The 23,349-nt window shown below is 30.5% G+C and overlaps 1 protein-coding gene across 1 annotated transcript; it reads left to right on the top strand.

Moving 5' to 3' along the window:
- Nucleotides 1–9,195: 9,195 nt before the first annotated feature.
- LOC111030672 (ATP-binding cassette sub-family G member 1-like) lies at nucleotides 9,196–23,094 on the top strand. Its single transcript, XM_022310303.1, has 10 exons — nucleotides 9,196–9,980; nucleotides 14,507–14,624; nucleotides 16,104–16,439; nucleotides 17,225–17,466; nucleotides 17,787–17,930; nucleotides 18,044–18,174; nucleotides 20,275–20,443; nucleotides 20,610–20,710; nucleotides 20,855–21,010; nucleotides 21,796–23,094. Exons 1-10 carry the CDS (start codon nucleotides 9,818–9,820, stop codon nucleotides 22,135–22,137), a joined length of 1,902 nt encoding a protein of 633 aa, XP_022165995.1. The 5' UTR covers nucleotides 9,196–9,817; the 3' UTR covers nucleotides 22,138–23,094.
- Nucleotides 23,095–23,349: the final 255 nt, after the last annotated feature.

Raw genomic sequence — 23,349 nt, 5'->3', positions numbered from 1 at the left:
AACTGATAATACGTGAGGTTTATATTGTTTACCCGTGGTATGTTCGTTACAATGACGTTGCTCTATATACTTGATATATGGAATAACACTCATCTCGTAATTATAAGTTCCTAGAAAATTGTTTTATTTTGTTTTCTTATAAAAATGTTTTATTTAGGAACGTACTTATGGCATTTGTTTTTTTGTTTGTCACAAATACGTTAAGTCTTTCAATACCGTTTGATATGCTTATATAATTATAATATTTTTTTACTCTCCGTCTATTTTTGTAATACACAATATTATTACGTTTTATATCAAAGCGTTTGTTAATGCCTGTACTCGTTATATCGATATTCCGTCCGTCGAGTAATATGTAACCAGCAGATCGACTCGATATTAATATTGCTATAATTATATGCATTACTTTTTACAAAAAAAACCACCGAAGTTACATCTACCTGTAGATGTAGGTAGACGATTCGACTTCAGTATTTGTTGAGATAATCGATTTCAAAGACTTGACACAATGCTAAATCGCCATAAGTCATAAGCATAACACAATTATATGTATTTTGTATCAAGTTTTAAAACTTGTATACCACGTTTACACATACGCTTACACTTCATAATTTATATTAGGTACACGCACAACTACTCGTCATGGCGTGAATATATTTTGGTAATTTTGTCGATGGTTAACTTAACTTTTATCATAGGTACCTAAAAAAAAAAAACAAAAATCACTCGCTATACTCTAAATAAAGAGATAAACAATATTTAAGTTAGAACTAATGCTCCCTCGGTTGTATGACAATGCCAGCTGTCATGACGATTTTAGTATATTATTATTATAATGATATCGCAACACATGCCGAGTTCTCGCCTTAGAGACCGCGCCCAGACGTAAAGAGGTTTGTAGTGGGTCACGTGTATAATTTAGTAGGTGCGCGTCTTATAATATGATTATTTCGCAAAAACGATACTTGACGACAGAAAACCTTCGGTTTTGAATGTTTTCGAAACGTCCGGGCTACGTGTACAATATGATTGACGGGCTGCGATTTTATTTTCAAGTTGTTATTTGTATAAAGAAACTAACGCCACGCTAATTGCACGAGGGCGACGCGGAGACTGTATGCTGTTTATTTTTGTATTTTTTATAACCGGGTACAATACACTGAAAATACATCCTTAAATTCTTTAACAGTTGTGCTGTTGTAGAGTCTCGGTTATCCAATACATTGGGATAATGGGATAATAGGATTTCATGCAATTTAATTTAATGAAAATATTAATTCATTCTTGTAATGAAAATACAAAGAAATCTAAAATTAAATTTAAAAATATTGTCTAGTTAAGGGGAATGAACATTTAAAAAAATTAAAATACAACGTAGAAAGGACCGTTTATAGTATTATAAACTATGTGAAACAGTTGAAACGTTTCTACAACGTAATCTAGCTCATAGTTATAAGCCTTAACTCAGTCATAGGCCACAAACTAAAGCATAACTCATTATATCCCAACACATTTTAAAACTCAAATAAAAACCGTTATATGTTTTATACTTATTATTTAATATTAATTGTTACTTAATATAGTTTGATTTCAAATTATAATATTATAATTATAAAATTATCGAAGTGTCACTAGTATTATTAGTTATTACTTATTATTATTAATAAGTAGACATGTACAAATACTTAATTCTATAATATTTTTATAAAAATCAAAAACATTAACTCCATTATAAGATGTGTATAAAGAAATTTCAAATTCAATACCCTATACCGACAAGACAAATAATATCATAGGCCCCGAATTTAGTCGAGTACTGTCGATTTATTAATTTTTAGTGATATATTTTTTTATTTTATTTAGAAATAATTCATACATTTTTTCTCCATATACTATCATATTTAATTGTTTATTTACTAAAAATAATTAATTACCTTTGTTTCTTTTAGTTGTATTTCATATTTATAACGCCTCTCGTGGCAAATGAGCATAATTATTATTATGATGTATCTAAGAACAGTTGCAATATTTACGGGGTATTGTGTAGGCAATTTAAATGATCACTTTAGAATCGTTAAAATTTAACGATTTAATGGCCGTATTATAGTAACATCTCGTAGTAGTTCCTTCCACTAGTTGAATGGAAATATTATGGTATACCTGCTAGATTTTAGCGGTGTATATGCTACGCCCAACAATCATAGTATTATGTACTCTGCACTGAATCTGCAGTAATTAAACTTTGTTTGTATTGTTCTTAAAAAAAGGTTAAGTTGTAATCTGGAAAACCAAGGCCCAATACGGAAACCTTAATTTTTTGAAGTGAATACTTCATAGGCGACAGAAGAACTCTTTATGCCCAGCGTTAAATCCTCACTCGTATCTACTATAGCCTATATTATTTATATTTTGTTATAATATTATGTTTCTTGGCTACCTATAGGTACTATTTTTCTAAATTATTTTCGGGCTATTGAATCAATTTATGATTAATACGTGGGTGTGCAAGTACACTCTACACAAAACTCTAACCTAACCGAAGTGAATAGTTAAATGAATATTCAACTTTGATTATATTCATATAAAAAACAATTTTAAATTAACAAATCGTGGGTACCAGTCTGGAGTCGGTATAAGACCAATACAAGCTGTTGGCCGGTAATGGCGAAAGTATTTGCAAAAAATACTTCTCTAGTAAAGTCGTTTATCTCTATCTAGTAAGTAAAATAATTAATAATTCTAAAACAATTTATTTTTAAGACTAATTTTTAGTTAAGTAGCATTTATTTTTGTCAAAATTCAACTTTATGTGTTATGTCTATTCAACAAAAATCTATAAAAATGAGATACTCACTCCTATCTAATATAAAATTTTAAGAAATTTAAATCTACTTAGGTACATGACCCGATTGATAAAATATCGAAAAATGTGCATATAATCAAACCAAATACAATAATACATTCATAATATATAATTAATAATTATAATAATATATATTACTCATTCATTTTGTACAATACATTATTTTAATATTATTGGACCACATGGAATATTATATATCTGACACCCTGATCTGATCTGAAGTTTGAACAACTTCAATATCCACCTCTCCACCAACTATAGGTCACAGAATATTATGTATATCCAACATCGTATAAAATCTTATTATGCACCGATCCCCGATGACCGTGATATTATGATGTGTGTAATTGCAGGCAATGAGCACTCGATTCATTCAGGCTAGTATTTAGGCAGGGAAGAGTGGGTTTTGTCTTCCCTGGAGGAACTTGCAGGGCAGTAAATTTGTAAGAACTTTTTTTTACGTAATAAGCCAACATCATTATAAATTTATAACTTTAAAATTATGTGAAATGTTTTTTTTCTTATGTATTATGATTTGGTGAAGATTTCTCCAAATTAAAATTTTTAGGATATTCTCTCAAATCTATTAGTACACGAACAATTCCTTAGACAACAGCTGATAACGACAGCCTAAAGGCCGATTTCTTTAACTACAGGGCCGCAGCTATAACAGTTTATTATGGTGTTGTTGTAGAATTAAAATAGAACGTCTGTTTTATTTTATTCAAAGAAATACTTCATAAGAACCTTACCACGTTGAATGCACCAGTTGTCGTCCGATCATTGAAGTTCAGTAACGTCGGGCGTAGTTAGTACTGGGATGTGTGGCCGCTTGGGAACACTACTAAGTGCCGTTGGTATTTTTTTGCATTTTTAGTAAAAAGATTAAAACATTTTATATAGGTATTTCTTATTTTTAATTTTAACACTGGACATCCCCCCCCCCTTTCTAGCTACCAAAAATGTTATAAGAAGTTCATAAGAAGTGCTCCGGAGCGTATAATTTCTATGTACGGCTTTAGATCCATTGTATTATCATCGACCCAGTAATATGTGAGTACAATTCACCTGTTGCATTGGCCCGAAACTTCAAGTGTAAACAAGGATGTGGACGAATTGTCAACTATATATATACTTTATACAAGTATTATAGATTAAAGGAGATGGTCCTGTTGATCGTTTTAAGTTGATAAATATAACACGGTGACATATACACTATACAGGTGTGCTCAGTTAGATGAATTTCTACAAGCGCAAATTGCAGCATTTTTGGGATTCTTTCTTCATTTAGGCCATGTTCGCGTCGATGTCACCGTCGTGCTGGCATAACAATATTACTATTAATTATTAGTATATTGTATATCCCGCTGACCGGCACACACTCACTCAGTCACAAGCATAATTACCATATTTTTGAATTGTTTTTATTTTTCTATTTAATTATGTTATTTGTGAATTATTATATAATATAATATATAATATAATATAATATATATGTAGATTATTATAAAGCGCCTATCTCACGCCGCCGCGCCGGAATCCGGTAGTTCGCGACAAGCAGTGAACGCACAGAAAAATGATTATTACGTCTGCGAACCACCGTGATTCAATATAAAAATTGAAGAAAGTTTCAATTGCCGTGGCTCAAATCACCAGTTTTTATATTATATTAATTGTTGTTGCCGTGGCGCAAATCGCCACTAAATTGTATAATATTAACTGTTATGATATCGTGGGCGCGAATCACCGCTTTGTTTTTTAGTGTATCATTATTGTCGAAGGCGCTAAATACCATCCTTTTATTATATTATTAAATTTGTGCCATTATTATTATTCGGGCATTGGTAGCGGCTGGCCATTCTTCATTTTCCAAATTGTGAGTTTTATTTATATATTTTATTATTAGTAGTATTATTAGATAGCTGTTGGGCCAGAAGGGCCATATTACATTATAGTAATATTTGTATACCTTGGTGTGGTTGTGAATTTATATATATTTTGTATTATTGAAATTAACTGTATAATAATACGGCAAATCGAACACCAATAATCGTTGTTACCATTTTATTATCTATTTTTCCTACTTGTTCATTAGTTTTAAGTATACACACCCAATGTTTGGAAAAAGCTGTAAAATTCAGTTAGAATATGTTCACGAACCTCAATTGGTTGTTCTGATATGGATTTACCCTACCACTTACTTTTCCAAAGAATTAACTTTATTAATAGTCAACCGAAATCTAAGAAAAAATGAGTACAAATCCAAATCACTTGTCTACTTATCTCTATTGACTTGTTTATACATTTATTTGGGAATAATAAATATAACGATGATATAATTTTATTATGATCAGTAAAACGTTCTTCAATTGATTAATAAAATATTCAACGAATATAATTGCTTAGCAGTTACTGAAATATTTTTCAGGACAATCAGTTGTTGTATGAGGATTGATGGCTGCCAGATACAAGTGATTTTTAATAAATGGTTGATAAGCAATTTTCAACAGTGAACAAAGTTATAGTTTATTTCTATTAATTTAGGCAATATTATGAAGTGTTATCATGTTGATATCAGTGATCAGGTATGAATGGTTATGGTTCATTTCACTCGCTGCAGGCTGTCCTCTGGACTTCCTTATAAATAATGTAGACTCCTTTCATTTTGACGGGTCAGGTGTGCTACAGATGTCCTTCTGTATACGATTATCTAATTGATATTTAACTAATTCGTGACCTGGTCAACAGTTCCTTGCTTACAATTTTATAGGATTTCAATTTATGAATTGTGTGAGGTAAGTATATTATTCATACGGTATAATATGTTCTATTTTTCGCTAAGATCGATTGTACTAATTCGTAGAATATAGTAAATAGTAATATATTCAATTAGTCGTTACGATGAATGAATTAGTAGAGTTCATTGCCTGCGTCACAGTATTAATATTTACACGATTTTTTTGACGAACAATAATAATTGTTCTTGGAATTTTCATTTTTTCTTTAAAACAACTAAAACTCAGTGAAATAATTAATAAATAAATGACAATAATTAATAATTATGTATAGGTACATACACGAGTACACAACCGTCAACTATATTATACTATTACGCGTATAACACGCACTTCTCATACACGACACAGACACCACACATCGAACATCATGATTATTGTAAATTATGATTAAGTACCTTTAGAAAGTGGGCACTGGGCCATGGAGATTATCGTCGTTATGCGCAATACAGGTGCCTATTCCCGCATTTTGTTGAAAGATAAAATACTCCGATTTGAAAAATTAATATAAAGTTGCATTTAGTAAATATAAATAACTTTAGCTCTGGCATTTTAAGACGAGCGCTTCCCCGAGTAAGGCATTTGGTTGGCTTATCATAAAATAACGTTATCATATAGTTAATTTAATCTGTGCTATGGATCAAATTCAGCAAAAACCCAAAAGTTTCTCCAATCTCTATACCATATTTGTAATGAATAAATCAGTAAAATATATATGTATTATTATGGTTCTAAAGCTGAGCCCTAACCCTTGTGTTATAAGTAATAATACATTTTAATGAATTTCTATGAAAATACCAAAAACTTTTAAAAATAAATTTTAATTAATTAATAATTTTGAAAAAAATGGGTTCTTTGATTCTTAAAATTCATTTGCCTGTCGGTGTCTCCCCTCTCCATTTTTTTCTTTAATTTAACTCTAGTTGGTTTTATTATAGGTATACATTTCTTAAACTTTGATAATCAGCTGGAGCCCCCTGAATAATCATTGTTTAATGAACTAATTATTTTGAATAGCATTTTCGGTTTAAGAATTTAGAGATTGTAGACTGCAGTCTTCAATGTGTGCATCTATAATATTATATTCTTAAAATTGTTTTTTTCTAGATTCTTAAATTGCATTTGACTGCCGGCGTCTGTGTATCCCTTCCCATTTTATTTTAAAAATATAACTCTAGTTGATTTTTTTATTCACATTTTTTTTAAACATTGACTAGCTTTTGATGGGACGCATCTCATTAAGCATTTATTGATAAATTAACCATAGTAAATCGTGTTATAGGTTTATAAAAATCGGCAAAATGCAAACTACCGTAGTCTCTAGCTAGGGTGTGTCCCTAATGTAATTTTTTAAATTTTGTTTTTTTTTTGAAATGGATTTGCCAGTGAGCGAGCATGTTTCCCTTCCAATTTTTTTTCTTTTGATTAATTTAGTTCTAGGTGCTTCTGTTCTATACATGTTTTAATCTTTGACCATATTTTATCAGGGATAATTGATTAACCATAAGTTAATAACCTAATTAGTAATTATTGATTGTGAGAATTTTTTTCAATTTAGGAATCCGAAGAAAGTACCTATAATGCATCAGTTTCCAACTCTACTCTATATATATTTTTTAAAATTTTTATTTTGCATTTTAAAGTGCGTTCGCTTGCGGGTACCCAGGTCGCCCTTTTTTTTTTGGTTCATTAATTTAACTTGATTTTTTTGCTTACATTTTTAATAAGTTATTTGAGAGACCACATGAAAATCATTTTTTAATAATCTAACTAATGTGAATAAGTGCAAATGACTTTTGGGGCTTTCCACTTACTTTTTGAGATTCATTTGATTGTATTTCCTGCACTGTTGATTTTAATAGCAGCCTGTTGTATTTTTTAAAAAAACAATTATTTTTACAAATTTTTGGATGTATAATATAGTGTAGGTTTTTCTTTTTTTGTTACAGGACAGAATTAGCTACATATTATTCTTAATTTACAAAGTAATCACCTTTATAATTATGAAATTTGCCCAAAAGTTATTTTCGTAAGACCGGTGACTTACGTCGTTTTTGGAATAACTGAATTTCATATATTGATACAGTTTTTAAGTTCGAAAATCTATATTTTAGATTCGTGGTAGTCAGGGGCGTCATTTCAGTTTATTTGCTGGGTGTGCAAACTTTAGACAGGCCAATTTTGACATTTCACCAGGCCATTAAGACAAATATATATTTATACATATAAATGTAGGTAACCTATGCAGACATATGTAAATATTCTTTCCTTCTTTTTATAATTCTAATTGAAACTCATAATGACAAATGCAACTTTTAAATAGCAATTCAAAGAATTAAAAGTTTATAAGCAATTTAAGCAATCAGCTAAAGTCATTTCACTTTTAAATATATTTTATTTTAACATTTTTTAAGTTGGTGAGACCGTTGCACACCCTGCTCCTCCCCACATGACGCCCCTGGTGGTAGTGTGTATAAGATGTGGTGTAGCACTATAACGTGCACTACACTCGGACAAAAAAATGCTAATTGCTATGCAACACCACCTCAAGTAAGGTCACAAGGTAACCGCCGTATTACTGTTCTTATCATTTTCTCTTATCACTCACAAGCACCCGTCTATCTAGGCAGCATGTATAACATATTTCAAAGAAATAATTTTAAAAAGCACTTACAATTTGATGGAATGACAATGTAAAATATGTAGAATAAAAGTATGAAAAGTCCGAAATATCCTGTAATTATGGAATAACCTTATTTGTTATAAGACTGCGATAAATGTGTAAATTTAATCATTTACGATTAAAATAGTACCTACCTAATCATTTAATCGACCATTACTTGGGCCGAAACTCACCTACAGATAAAGAGTTGTTGGACCGGAATTCACCGGTCTTAAACGTCGGAAATAACACGGTGGGCCGCAGCTCACCCACAGCCATCATAACTATTTACTGGTAATTAATTACGGACAGACACAAGCATTCTAAACTTTTGCTTAGAAACCTAAAATGCAAGAGAAGATCACGTGGTACACCAGCTATAGTCACTCTCCCCTCCCCTAAATAATGATATAGGTACCTACTTGCTACTTCTTTTGGCCCCAAAAATTTTCGATATTTGTTTAGAAAATTAATGTGACAACGATATAACAACGGTTGGTCAGTTGCTAATTTAATCGTCTGAAAGTCGATGAAAACTCGGTGCAGGGATCGTTAAACATAATAAATCGTCAATTATTATCATCATTATTAATTTAACTGCTTGGACACTATATTTATGTATTATATTGACATATTGATTACATGCATAATTATAATCATTATAATATTATTATTAATTTAGGCGTCGTCGTCGTAGGTAGGCTTCACAACGTGGAGCGTGGTGTGCGGCTATTATAAAATAGTAGTACGCACAGTGTAACAATAAAATAATAATAATGTATCGATATAAATGTGCGATAACATTGCTGTACAGTATAATAATAGTTAATAGTACAATACACAATCGACACCGAACACAACATAATAATAATGTACAGTTGAGTGACGACGGCGGACGGTCGATCACCGCGTTGGCGTTTTCGTTTTCGTTTTTTTTTTTCGACAGAAAAGTTCGTTATAACATATTCCCCGCGGGTAACTTGCCCGTTGTCGAGGAAAACTTGCGCACACCGACCGAAAACATTATACAAACGTCATAATAATAATAATAATAATAATAATAATAATAATAATATACAACACGCGTGTTCGAGGTTTTTGGCGGAAATCGATTTTTTTTTTTTCGTTGTAGTCGTCGTTCCGTCCTCGTTTCGCGTTTATATATAATTAAAATAATTGTGAGTGCACCTGCCTGCCCGCCTGCCTGCTAGCCCGCAAAGGACCCATTTAAATATTATATAATAATATACTCGGACTCCCCCGGGCCGACTCGTGATGTATGCGAGGCACACATAGTTTATTGGCACCGGTGGTGCGCCCTGAGTCGTCGTGTTTCTGAAATAAAAATAATATCGTCGTCGTCATTCGCGAGTTCATCTGCTCCAGACCATGTGGCGCCGGTGTGCTGGTGTGATGCTGTAACGATACTTGTAGATCTCGATTTTCCCCTAAAATTTTCCTGTCTCAGAGTGTCGTTCCTCTTTCTCCCGACCAGAGATGGACGACGACAACAAGTGCCACCGGACCGAGAACAACAACGAAGACATGCAGCTCCAGACCACCGGGCGAGCGTTGCAATCGTTCCCGAAAAGGCCCGAAGTCCACTTGTCGTTCGAAAGTCTCACCTACACCGTGAATACCTACAAAAGGTTGAAAAAAGGTATAAATATTTTATTTTCACAGGAAGTAGCCACCGGTATTATAAAACAAATTTATTTTTAAAATCATTTTCACAATATAATTTTGATATCGTGTACTTAATACATCCGCACATGCAGTATTGCTGTGAATCAAACAATGATATTTTGTAAATGACAAAAATAGTTTGTATTTTTTTTAAGGACGAATATATGCATGTGGTTCAAATAAAATTTAAAAATAAATTGGCAATGCTCAATGTCAAACATGAGGTCATATTAAAATAATAAAAATAAAATAATATTTTTGAAAATCACAAAGGTTAACAATTGATTTAAAACATAGGTAGTTATAATTAAACAGAATACAGAGGCAAAATGTAATACATTGCGTGAGACTTGAAATGTTCACCAAAATATTTACATTAGCTTTTACTAGATATGATATAGTTTTAATTTTTTATTACTTTACATGTGTTGTAATTTTTAATTTTCTACTAATTTTAGGTTTTTTGGTTAATGAAGAATACGATTTTAGATTGCTAGGTACAAACCTTGACATTTTAATGTGAGATTATTTTTAAGTTTTTTTTACAGAAAATAAAATATATCAAAGCTACATATTGTAACAATTTTTTTTAGAAGCATTTAAAGTTAAAATTTTCATAAAATTCATCAAAACCAGGAATATTTTAGAAAATTTTTTTTTCTTATAAAATGTGTAAAATATTTAATTACATAAACTGAGTTTTGAAAATTTGATACAAGATTTCTCATAGCCATAATTTATTATTCATAAGTTTATTTACTGGAAATTAAAATAAAATAAAAACTGTGTGAAATGAAATTTCAACTTCAATCGTAGTTTTTAATGATCTCCAGCTTTATGAAAATAAACAATATCTCTGTAAGGACTTGCATCGAAGTGATAGGATTTTTGGTTCAAGTTCGTGATAAAAAAGAATTTATTTGTTTGATTATTTTTGTTTTATTTACCCTCATTTCATTATAAACTAATGAATTAATTATTAATTATTATTTCAATTTGAGACCTTTTTTTTATAAAGTTGTAAGTTAAAATCAAATTGTCAGTAATTTCCAGTAATTGAAAAATGTGTAGTATAAGTAAAACCACAACATTAGTTTATATGTTATTAAATATTTTATAAAATGTTATTGTGTGTACAACTTTCCAAAATATTATTATTATAATATATCTAAGTAAAAATGTTTTATTCCCATTGTAAATATTTTTTTAATTTCAACGAAATATCGAAAATCTTATATTATTCTTTGTATGGATATCTAATTTATTGCAAATTAGAGTATAAAATGTCTATAAATAAATATTGTGTTTATACATGATTTTTAGATTTTTAGGTATTTCTAATTTATTGTAATTTCGTAGCTACTTGAGACTTTCAGAGTACATTGTTATATTGCATACAGTATACGCACAAAGACATTTTCAAGTGCTATATTTTTGGCAAAAATGTTTTTAAACTACTGTAGTACTATAATGCCTGATAGCAAAATCAATTTTTTTAATCACAATATCACACAATTTACTTAGTAATATTAAATGCCGTCCTCGCTCAGAATCGTTGTTTGTATACAATGATTTACATCCTGCATTACAGTGACTCCTACATATAGCCTCTAGACACCTTATGTACAGCAGAGAGTTGCCCACTTACCCACTTTTTTAATTTTAACCTCTTAAAAATAACGATTAGTATATTCACTTTCATACCAGAATAGATATTTAAGTTGAAAATCAAAACAAATTTTCTACTAGATACTTATTGAGTATACTTAAAAAAAGATCATGTTAAAATCAATGCTTTCATCGCTCGGCTCAGATTCTAAAAAAGTTAAATTATTTTATGGATTCTGTATAACCCTAAAAATAGTGATAACTTGTTGTCATTTTGTAAATAATTGAAGGTGAGGTTATTGTTGTATAGTACTTAAAACCAATATTATATTGATAAGTCTTAACGCCTAATGTTTATAAACTATAATAATCAATATGATATTTTAAAAAGTACAACCAAGATCCAACTTAGCCCGTTCTCTCACTTTGATTATTTATTGGTACCAATAAACCCGTTGAATAAAAAATATTTTTATTCGGCTAATTAAAATAATATGTCAGTGATGTTATAGTTTTTTCGCATTTATAAATATTTTTATTTGAAGTAGAAGTGCTACGGTAACTGAAGCAGGAATATTCATCCAAATCTCAAAATATTAAGAATTTAAGGTTTATTGTTTATTAAACTCTTATAATACCTAATTAATATAATATGTTATTTTTAAATCGATAATTAAGTCAATGAATAGGTTTTAAATCATTTGAATTTTTATAGTAGCTATTTCATAATGTAATAGGTAATTAATTGTCTATTACTGTAATAAAACGTCCATCCACTCAGAGGTGTCTAAAGGCAGAAAAGTTATACAAGATTATAAAGCTGAGGACTTCTACTTAAACCCACAAAATATGGTTGAAAAGCAAAATAGGGCAATTTCGATTTATAACTTTTTTAAATCACGAAATCAACAATAATTTTTTTATATCCACTACAATGAAATACAAACAATTAAAAAAAAAACCAGTTTTAAAATTCGAACAATTTAGTATCAATTTCCATTACAGTATTAATTTTTTTAAATTAAAATAGAAAATATAAGAGTAACAATTTATGACAATGAAATAAGTAGATACTTCAATTGACGCCGTTCACACAAGAAAGAAACAAGGCAAACATGTGTTTTATACGATAAATAGTCCATTATTTTCTTATCTGTAATTGTTTCAATATAATAGGTGCACAAAATGTTGCAACCAGATAGACGACCAGTTTATCATAAAAATAATATTTATTAGACAACACAATAGATATATTGTATACTTTTGAGGCGTCAAACGTACTTTCTGGACCACTCTGATTCGTTGTCCTCTCTAATTCCACAAGTTTCCGCGTTAGGTACTTTACTGTAACATAGTAAAAGTTTATTATCTATAATATATTATACAATTAATGTTATTGTGATTATTTGTTTTATACTTTTACACTTATTTAAGAGAAGAATTTAATTGTTATAACACTCGTGTAGGTGTATTTTACGTTTCTATTTATTCAAAAATGTAAACAATATTTTGTTATTAACTAATTTTGCACTTTGACCAAACTAACTTAACATTTTATAGCTCCAATCAATAATATTTTTTCTTATTTTTGAATATTTAATTTAAAATAAAATACACATGAACCTATTGTAACTTAAATAATTGTTTTTAAACATATTACCTATTCATATAATAGTTAATCGGATAAAGTGGTAACACTATAATACTATATAGTTAACTTTAACTATAAATGGAAGTAAATATATATTTTCATAATGAACATTAATCAATACTTATTATTACAGAGATATTGTAAGCTGCATCCTGTTTGTAAACAAAATATGTTTATATAGAATATGAAATATATAATTTTAAATTGCTGACTGATAACTTGAGTTAATTTTCTGTTCAAAAATAATTTGGCACTCACTTTGCTATACATTATTATATTTTTCTTATATACTCAAAACTCAAGTGTATCCTATATATCTTAACTTTTTTTTTATAAATATTTCTTAATAAAATTCTATTTTATATTTATTTATTAATGTTTTTAATATTGTACGATTAATTTTTGTCCTAGAATTTTAAAATCTATAACACTATAAGTATTAAGTTATAAAATAAGTTGGCGAGTTGAATGGAAACTAGAATTAATATGAGAATTTAGTGGTTCGGGTGCTTTTACTGTTCAGTATGATTAGGCTTGAGCTGGGAGCCTATATAATATTTAATCATATTATGCTGTAGGTACCTTTACTTAAATACTTCTCGGGAAGAGGAATCAACATTTTGACATTAGTGGAGACGACGATGGCGGAAATGGTTACCTATTTAGATTTTTACATTTTGGCGTACACAGTACATGCGTTATTTTTCGAAATATTACCTAATAAATAATATAATATAATATATTGTATATCACATACAAGTAGTACATTTTTAACAATGACATAATTGTCCCAGATAGTATCGATATCGTCATGGAACACTAATATAATATAGTTGTATTTGTAGCGAATTTGCCTTATTTTAAATGTAATACATCGACTTGTTAAAAAAAATGTATCTTATTGTTTTGTAATTCTCTGATAATACTGTTATATTATGCAATGTGCAATGTGCATCATGTGATCATATCGTAGTGGGAGCGATGAGTATCATGCTTCCTATAGGTATATATGTACAGTATACACGTTGATGGCCGCTCGCAGACAGTCGCAGTGTTGTGTGCATAATAATGATTGTAATAATAATAAATTAATAAATAATAATATATAATTATTTTTATCATTAAACAATATTGTACCTACCAATGGTTTGAACAACGATATTGATTTTAAGATTACTTATCTAAGCCCCGTAATGGTCGTAATTACCCAAGTGTCTAACCATTGGTAATTGTTTCTTCAGTGAAAAAGGAGATTTTGCACGGCATCGGTGGCAGTTTCCGGTCTGGACAACTAACGGCCATCATGGGACCGTCGGGCTGTGGCAAGAGCACATTACTCAACGTCCTCGCCGGATACTCGTGAGTACATTAAACAATAAAGTTTTTATAAACGTAGTCATGTGTCTCGATGTGTAATATTACCGATGACTGTTGAGAATACATTGAAACTACATATTCATAAAAACCAGCCCCTTGCAGTCTGCAGACTATATTGTACTTATATAGTTATACGGTTGATGTAATTGATAATTATGATTAATCAAACCTGGTGATGAATTCAATAAGTTAAATATATTTCCTAAGGCGATCGCATTACAACACTCACTTTTAAATTCTTCTACAGATTTCATACTATTTTAGCTGCAGTGTTTAGGAAGGACGGGTTCATTTTGTGTAATTTATACATAGAGAATAGAAATACATATTTAAGTTACTTATATCGAGATTCAAGGATACTACTCAACCATCAACTTAGTTCAAGTTCGGTTGTTAAAAAATGAACGAATTCAGGTCCAGTTTATACTTAGATTCATCGATAAAATTATTGTATTTTGTATCTTGTATAGAGATATCTTATCTTATAATGGGATAGTATTGAGTATTTTGTATATCAAATCGTGATAGGTATACATTTTTAGTTCATGAGTATCGTGACTCCAGCATTGAAAAAAACCATTTTTATTGTAAGATACTAGATATATAATGAGATACCTTGAAACATTCATTTTTTATTTTTTTTTAAAGACTAACAATTTTTATTAATAGAAAAACTAGTATTTAATTATACCTAGGATATCTTATATCTTACACACACACACACACACACACACACACACACACACACACACACACACACACCAGATCGGGATATACTATAGTCTTTCAACTTTTTTAGTACAATGTATTTTAGACATTTTTTAATATATTTATCATATTAATTTTGAATTTAAGATATTTTAAAATGTAAAAACAAACTGACTGCTATTATTATTATTAAATAAATACCAATAACTCAATACAATCAGCCCGATGATCCTACGTTATTGTTGCAAAGCATCATCAAATTAATTATCTAGGTAATTACTAGGTATTCATAATATAATTAACTATTAATTAATTTGACAAATTTGTACTAAATATATTTAATATCTGGAAATTGGAACAGTTATTTTTAAATAAAACTTCTTTGAATTTTAGTGGGTATATCTCACCTATCCAAAATTTTATTGTAGGTGTAGTATTCAATATTGTTATGATCATGTAGGAATATAAAAAGATTGGACAGTGTCTGCACTCAAACTGATTTCAGGTAATATGCCGATTATCGTACGATATAAATAACTAAATAAATAAAAATGTCGTTCAGAATTAATTATAACGATTAGTATAGCGAGCGCTTTCGTACTTGACATATCATCCAGTTTGGTTCAGGTAATGTAAGCATCATTTTTTTTAACGAATAAGTCTTTTTCTCATCGATATTTGGGGGCCATTTTTTCGAAACACTGCAATGAATACGTTAGTATTTCACTGACCAGATTTAAATGTACGTTGCAGGATAAGTGGAAGTTCAGGTCAAGTGTATTTGAACGACTCGTTACGAGATAAAAAACAAATGGCGAACATCAGCTGCTACATACAGCAGGACGATTACGTGCGCGACATGTTGACCGTCAGGGAATCTATGACGGTGGCCGCCCACCTCAAGTTACCTACAACCGTGTCTGCGATATCAAAGGCCAACCAAGTGGAGGACCTGCTGGACGCTTTGGGTCTGTCCGTCCACGGAGACACCGTTACCAAAAGTCTCTCCGGAGGCCAGAAAAAGAGACTGTCTATCGCTTTAGAACTCATAACTAACCCGTCGATATTATTTCTAGACGAGCCCACCTCGTGAGTACCAAACAATAGTATAAATACTATTTACTAAATTGTAAGACACCTGCTTGGGGTACCTAAATATCACTGTAAATATTACTTTCGAAGTGATAGAGATTAGTTCAATTGTATTTAGCAAACTACAAGACAAGAGGCTCTTTTGAATTTTGATTGCTGTATTTGGATAGGAATACACAGTTACAAAACACAGTTATTATATTTTTCAAAATTTTTTAAGTTCATCGAAATTGTTTGAAAACTAAATAGTTATTAAGCTATATAATATTTTCTCCCGAGTCACATACGTGATCAAAATACGTTACTCAGGTAAATTTAATTTTTATTTACACTAAAATGTATTTCTATAAAATATAACATGTAGGAGTGTAGGACCACGCTTACATGTTTGGTATTCGTCTTACAAACACACAATATAGCAAAATGTTATCAAAAGAACCAATCTTATGAATAGTTAGCTTCATATTGTTATAGTGAATTAAACTTTTATCAAACTATTATAGATGAGAAAATTATCTGTGTTTGTTCGTTGGTTATTTTAATTTTTCAGGTTATAAGTTTTAAGATATTGTAATTTTAAAATGATTACGACTCTTTCGGAAATTGAAATATCGTATGAACAAAAATAATGTTCATACTTTTTAGATTCTGACCAGAGCGATGAATGTATTGATTTTACCATTTATGTGCGTTTTTTTGTGTCTATATCATCACCTTTTGGGACCTTTTACTAATTACCAGTATGATAGGATAATGTATTAAATCTAAATATTTTACCATAGTGGTTTGGACAGCCAATCTTGCAGCCAATTTGTGTCACTGATGGCTGACCTAGCCCACAACCAAAGCCGTACCATGGTATGCACACTGCACCAGCCTAGTGCTTTACTGTTCGAAAAGTTTGACCAAGTTTATGCTTTGAGCTCGGGCCAGTGCATCTACCAAGGACCACCCAACTTTGTTATTCCTTATTTTGCCGAACGGGCCATCATATGTCCACCGTACCATAATCCAGCTGATTTTTGTAAGTAAAATATCATGATTTAATGATTTATTATTTGTTTACTTAAATTAACTAAAAATTGGAACATACTGAGGAAAAGTTGAAAAACAACTGCCAATCTTATGAGAAAAATAAATGTCAATAATACCTAACAGTCGTTAAACATATATTAGGTACTAATTAGTTTCAAAGTTTAAATACTATGTATTGGTCAACAGACCATTTTAATTCATAACATTTTGTGATACAAAAACACGTAAAAATGTTCTTATCATAATTTTAAAATTTATAGTATAGGTAACTACATAAAAAAATCATCTAATATATATTTTTTTTTTTAGTGATCGAAGTGGCCATAGGTGAATATGGTAATGACGTACTCGTCGAATTGTTCGATACAACAAAAATCAACAACACAAAATATGGTCTCAATAAGTGTCATACGATTTCTGGAGAAGACCACGAAGCAATAGAATTAGAAATTGGTGCGTTTTCTTCTTATTATAATATGTTGTAGCACAATTAATATAATAATGTCACTAAAATATAGGCACGATGATATTAATAAATTACAATGCAAATCTAATTTGTTTTGTAGGCTCGTGCCAGGAAGACAACAATAAAAATGAAGAACGGCCTTATAAAACAGAGCTTTTATATAAGCCTCCATTTTATGTACAGATCTATCATTTATACCTGCGGAACGTAACCATGCACAAACGTAACAAAGTGAGTAAACAATAATAGAATAATAACGTTGGTGGTATAATAAAATGGTAAATATTGTCGTTTAAATATGTAATGCAATTAGACATTAATCTTATTAAATGGATATATTATCGGGTGTTAATAAAACAATATTGACTCACAATTCATAGACCATTATTACATAGTCTAGGCAAAAAAATTGTGTTTATAAAGACAGCGAGTGTCCAATTGTTATCCGTTAGCAACATAGGCGACGATATTTAAATGGTGCACTATTATTATTGTCATTCATGAAATGTATAGGTACATTTAGTCGTACCGTCGCATATTCGACAAAAGTTCTATGTGACTCTGATAGAGTTTGGTTTGTCATATTATATATACTTGACAACTCTGAGACGAGTTACCATGAGTCACGGAGCTTGATTAAAATCATTTATAGACATTTTCAGAGATATAGGTTGATAAGGACGTTTGTCAGTAGGTACCTATGTCAAATGTTTCACTTTATTGCTACAATAACAAAGTGTTTAGCTACTGTTTAAGAAAATATCTACATACTGTCTCTATTTGGCTATTTATTAATTAGGTACCTACATATGCATTATTATTTGTTTTTCGTACGCTCATTAGTCATTATATTATAAGTTATAACTATATAATATTGTGTACGAGTATACTGTTATAAAACAGTTATTGAGTTCTATTGTTGATAATGTTAATAAATAATAATATTAATGGTTAGTTCAATTTATACTATAGTTACAATATGTATATTGTATATATTTATGTTAAGTTATAGTTTAACGGTTGTAAACTGTTTTTACTTTTTATTGCTCATTCACCGACAAATTTCATAGTGCGTATAAAAATTAAAAACAATTTTATTAACCATTATAGCTAAAAGATAATTTAATATTTTATTGATTGGATAAAATATATTTTAATTTTGTAACAAAATTTAATTAATTTCACAATGATATGTATAATTTAACCTATTAAACTCGAACGTACAGTGTTTTCTTAATTTGACATTCTGGGCAAAGCTATTAATGTATTGATTTTATAAAGATGTGTGTTTTTTTATTTGTGTCTATCATTAAGTTAGTTAGTTTAGTAATATTATAGGCTGACAGATAGTCTTTGCTCAGAATCGTTTTTCGCACACAATGATTTTATAACATTAAATTCAAAATCAACACATCGAAAATGAACTCTCTGGATACTTCAGCAGAGCGACATCAATTTATTCGCTTTTTATGTTTGTTGTTGGCAAATAGATCAAACGCTGCGCCTCGTATAGACGGGGGTCGATTGAATTTTCATTTCCACTAATTCCGAACAACAATTAGTAGGTAGAGCATATTAGGTACAATATGCATACAATAACATAAATTAGTGGGGTATGAAATAGCCTCTACGTGTCATGTCAACAAACCTTGTGGTATAATTTTCTACAAAACCTTTATTTGTTGGGCCCACTCGTAGGAGTATAATGGTACACTTACTTCTCCGTCAAGGCCGCCGTTATGATTCAACTGCCAATCGGCCATTGTTTACACGAGCTATGCAGTATTTAATAGTTTTTTAGTTTATTAAAACTAAATATCAGGCTTACTCAAAATCGGTGAAGAGTACTTACGAGAGAAAAAAAGCCCATCGTAAGGCCAGTCGAATGGCATTCGTCGCCTACCTCAAAATCTGAAACTTTGAGTAAATCTACGATGTCGTGGTTTAGACCATCGGTCGCCAACCGGTGGTCTGCTAGAAAATTTAGGTGGTCCGCAGAAAAATAGCTAGAAATCAGCTAGAAATTAATAAAGCTCTACGACTTGTAGTGACTACATTGGAGCGAAAATTGCACGAAATAAATAAAAATAAAACCTTTTTTTTATTATTTTACGTATGTATTTTTTTATATTGATTTGGTGTGAAATTGATCAGTAGTGGAACGGTATTTATGTAAAAAGCTATACTTGGTCCATAGAATTTAGAATATAGTTTTAGCGGTCCGCAAGGTCCAAAAGGTTGGCGACTGCTGGTTTAAACTACAAATAATAAAACGATTACTCTCGACCGCTGCGGTCACAATGCGATAACCATGGTTGAAAAACTTTTCAGACTAATTTGCTGTTGCGAATTGCCGTCCACTTCGTCGTAGCCCTCATAGTCAGTTACATGTACCGTGGAGTGGGCAACGACGCTGCTCGAGTACTCACCAACATGAAATTCGTGTACGGTTCCAATTTATTCTTGGTCTACACCGGTCTGATGGCCGTCATCGTTTCTTGTGAGCATATAATAATGTTATACGATACAATTATTATTGTATCGTGTATTATATATTAGGTACATTTCTTCGGCCTGCAAACTTATATAATATATTATATACTCATATATATCTATATACTTATTAACTTTACCTTTTGTTTGACATCATTGGATGCGATTTCCAGTCCCATTAGAGTATATGGTCTTGAAGAGGGAACACTTCAACGGTTGGTACACACTTTTCCCGTACATCATATCCGTATTGCTGGTTGAAATCCCGCTGCAGGTGAGATCACCGAACACGATATAACCCTTCCCCCCCTCTAGAGGTTGTCAAAATTGGTCGCAAATGTTGGAGAAACCCCCCTCTAAGCTCAGACGCTTGTCAGTTACCTCGGATTATTATTTTGTTTTTATTTTTTCTTCATAGATGTTGTGTTGTTTCGTCTACATCGTTCCAGCTTACGCGATTACCGACCAACCTTTGGAACTCATGCGATTCGGTTACTTCTCCGTTTTCTTGGTGGCCACTTCCTTGACGTCACAGAGCGCAGGATTCCTGTGCGGAGCAACTATGCCACTGAAGGTTTGTACCTGAAGACCATATTTTAAAATTTTTAATATTTTTTTTGTACTACTAAAAAAGTGTCTTGTGTCAATACAAACGTCTATTTTTCAAATGAGAAAAATGGATGTATAATTGATGATATCTCCTTTTTTACTGCAAATTATTTAGCGAATGATTTTCATGAAAATGTTGATGTATCTAAATCTAAATTTTAATGAATAGTTTTTGCAGAGTTATAATGTTAATAATTAGAATGTTTATATAAATATTTAACTGTACTAAAAATGGTTTTACAAAAATATAAACCATATATAATCGTATGTATATTTAAAATCGTCTAAGCTTACATATCTATTAAACATATTGCCATAGATTTATTAATATATAATCCTAAGTATACAAAATTTTATAACTCAAAAACTATTCCGTCAAAATTGTATTTAGGTACATTAAAATTTTCAAAAAAATATCAGCTAAATAATTAAAAATGAAACCCCCCTTCCAGTTCCTATTTGAAAAACCGAAATTTGTATTGCACGATTTGCACAGAATTATTCATAGTAAAATAAATCTCAAGTATTCTAAAATATGGTACCAAGTGTATTTAAAAATTCTAAAAATCAAAATTTGTATTTATGCATAGTTTAAGCATAAAAATAGACATTACATTTTGGTACATTGTTCAGGTGCTTAAATAAAAACTATATATTTGGTATATTCGGGGTTCAATCAAACATGAAACGCCGGCAATAAAAATCAGTTTTATGTAGGTTATCTATATTTATACTGAATTTTTGTTTCAGATGTCTGTGTTCATTGGACCAGTGTTTGTGGTGCTACTTTCCGTTTTCGGATTCGCTATAAGGTTCCCAGACATACCCTCCATGTATGTCTGGCTTCACCATTTCAGTTTCATTAGGGCGTCGTTCCAGAGTATTTTGTACTCACTGTACGGGCTCGGCAGAGGCGTTTTACCGTGCTCCGACGAAATGTACTGCCATTACAAGAATCCAGTGAAGTTTCTCACCGAAATGGAATTCGCCCGAGTTAACATTTATCCTGAATTTGTCTACATATGCTCTTTTTTCTTATGCACTTATGTGCTAACAACAACTGTCATATGGTACAGGCTGAACAAACGTTAGATCTCACTCGAAACCATCATACCCGCAATAAGATTGACGAGACCTCACATGTATCACCAAAGTGGTTTTTTTTCTGATATGTATCATATTTAGCCATTTAGGTATTATATGTTATAGTTATTTATGTGTGAAGTATGTTTAATGCAATTATTGTATTATGTCACAAAAATATAAATTATTTGATCATAAATTATTATGTATGTATATAACGTAATTTGAAAATCAAATTATTAATTTACAAAACCCTCTTAAGAGGGCGCTACCCATGCATTTGTTATCGCCATCTTATGCTGACAATCTGTTAGTTCTGATATTATTATAAATTGACCTACTATCAAACTTTTAGGTAAGAACATCATCTGTGCTTAAGCGTTGTCAATTTTTTCGATATTTTAATTTTCAAGCGAGAAATGAGCATTTTTAATTTTTGATATTTCACGCATCCATATCTTTCATGAAAATTAAAATATCGAAAAAATCTATAATCTATCCTACCACCCCAATCTTTTAATAAAAAACAATCAACCCTTTCCATTCTGGAAAATACCCTATAAAGCAACTAGTGTCATGATATTCTTCTCAATAGCTAAAATAATATTGTTTGTACAAAGCTAATGCGTTAAAATACTAAATAACTGTTAAATAGGTGTGATTACCAATGGGTGGCTTCTGCCATCAAAAATTTAATTTGTATATATTTTACACTTTTCAATTTTTACTCATTGTTCTTTACAGAATATATTGTAAGTACCATAATGAAATAAAAATGAAAAATAAAATGAGCTAATTGGTTTGCCCTTGTGATGTTTGCAAACTGTTGATGCTCCGCCGTAGATTAACATTCATAGTATTGTAATCGTGTTCCTAAAAACCTGTGTTTTAAATTATTTTAATATTATTATTAAAAGTGTTCAGAGCGAGCTATGTATTAAACACTTTTTTGTCCCGCCAAACTATTTGTCATATTTTACAATATACAATTTATAATTTGTTATGACGTGTTATTGTTAAGTTTTTTCTGCATACATATATTATATTATTATTCTGCAGTATTAAATTATAACGAAGCGTTTGAAATCTTTTAAGAGTACCTCAATCGAAGTGAACAACGGATTTGATTGTACAATTTCATAATCGAAACATTTAAGTGCAACACTATATTCAAGTACTATAATAGTTAAAGGTGCCAGGAATCTCCTCAAAGGACAACAG

This window comes from Myzus persicae, unplaced genomic scaffold (assembly GCF_001856785.1).
Source record: "Myzus persicae strain clone G006 unplaced genomic scaffold, MPER_G0061.0, whole genome shotgun sequence".
In the NCBI taxonomy this organism is placed as follows: Eukaryota; Metazoa; Arthropoda; class Insecta; order Hemiptera; family Aphididae; genus Myzus; species Myzus persicae.
Note: the sequence above shows the minus strand (reverse complement) of the source record. Positions and strands in the feature narration are given on the sequence as shown.

Coding starts and splice junctions, on each gene's coding strand:
- LOC111030672 (XM_022310303.1), top strand. CDS start 9,818: ATGGACGACGACAACAAGTGCCACCGGACCGAGAACAACAACGAAGAC. Junction 18,175..20,274: donor CCATGCACAAACGTAACAAA/GTGAGTAAACAA, acceptor AAAACTTTTCAG/ACTAATTTGCTGTTGCGAAT. Junction 21,011..21,795: donor GAGCAACTATGCCACTGAAG/GTTTGTACCTGA, acceptor TTTTTGTTTCAG/ATGTCTGTGTTCATTGGACC.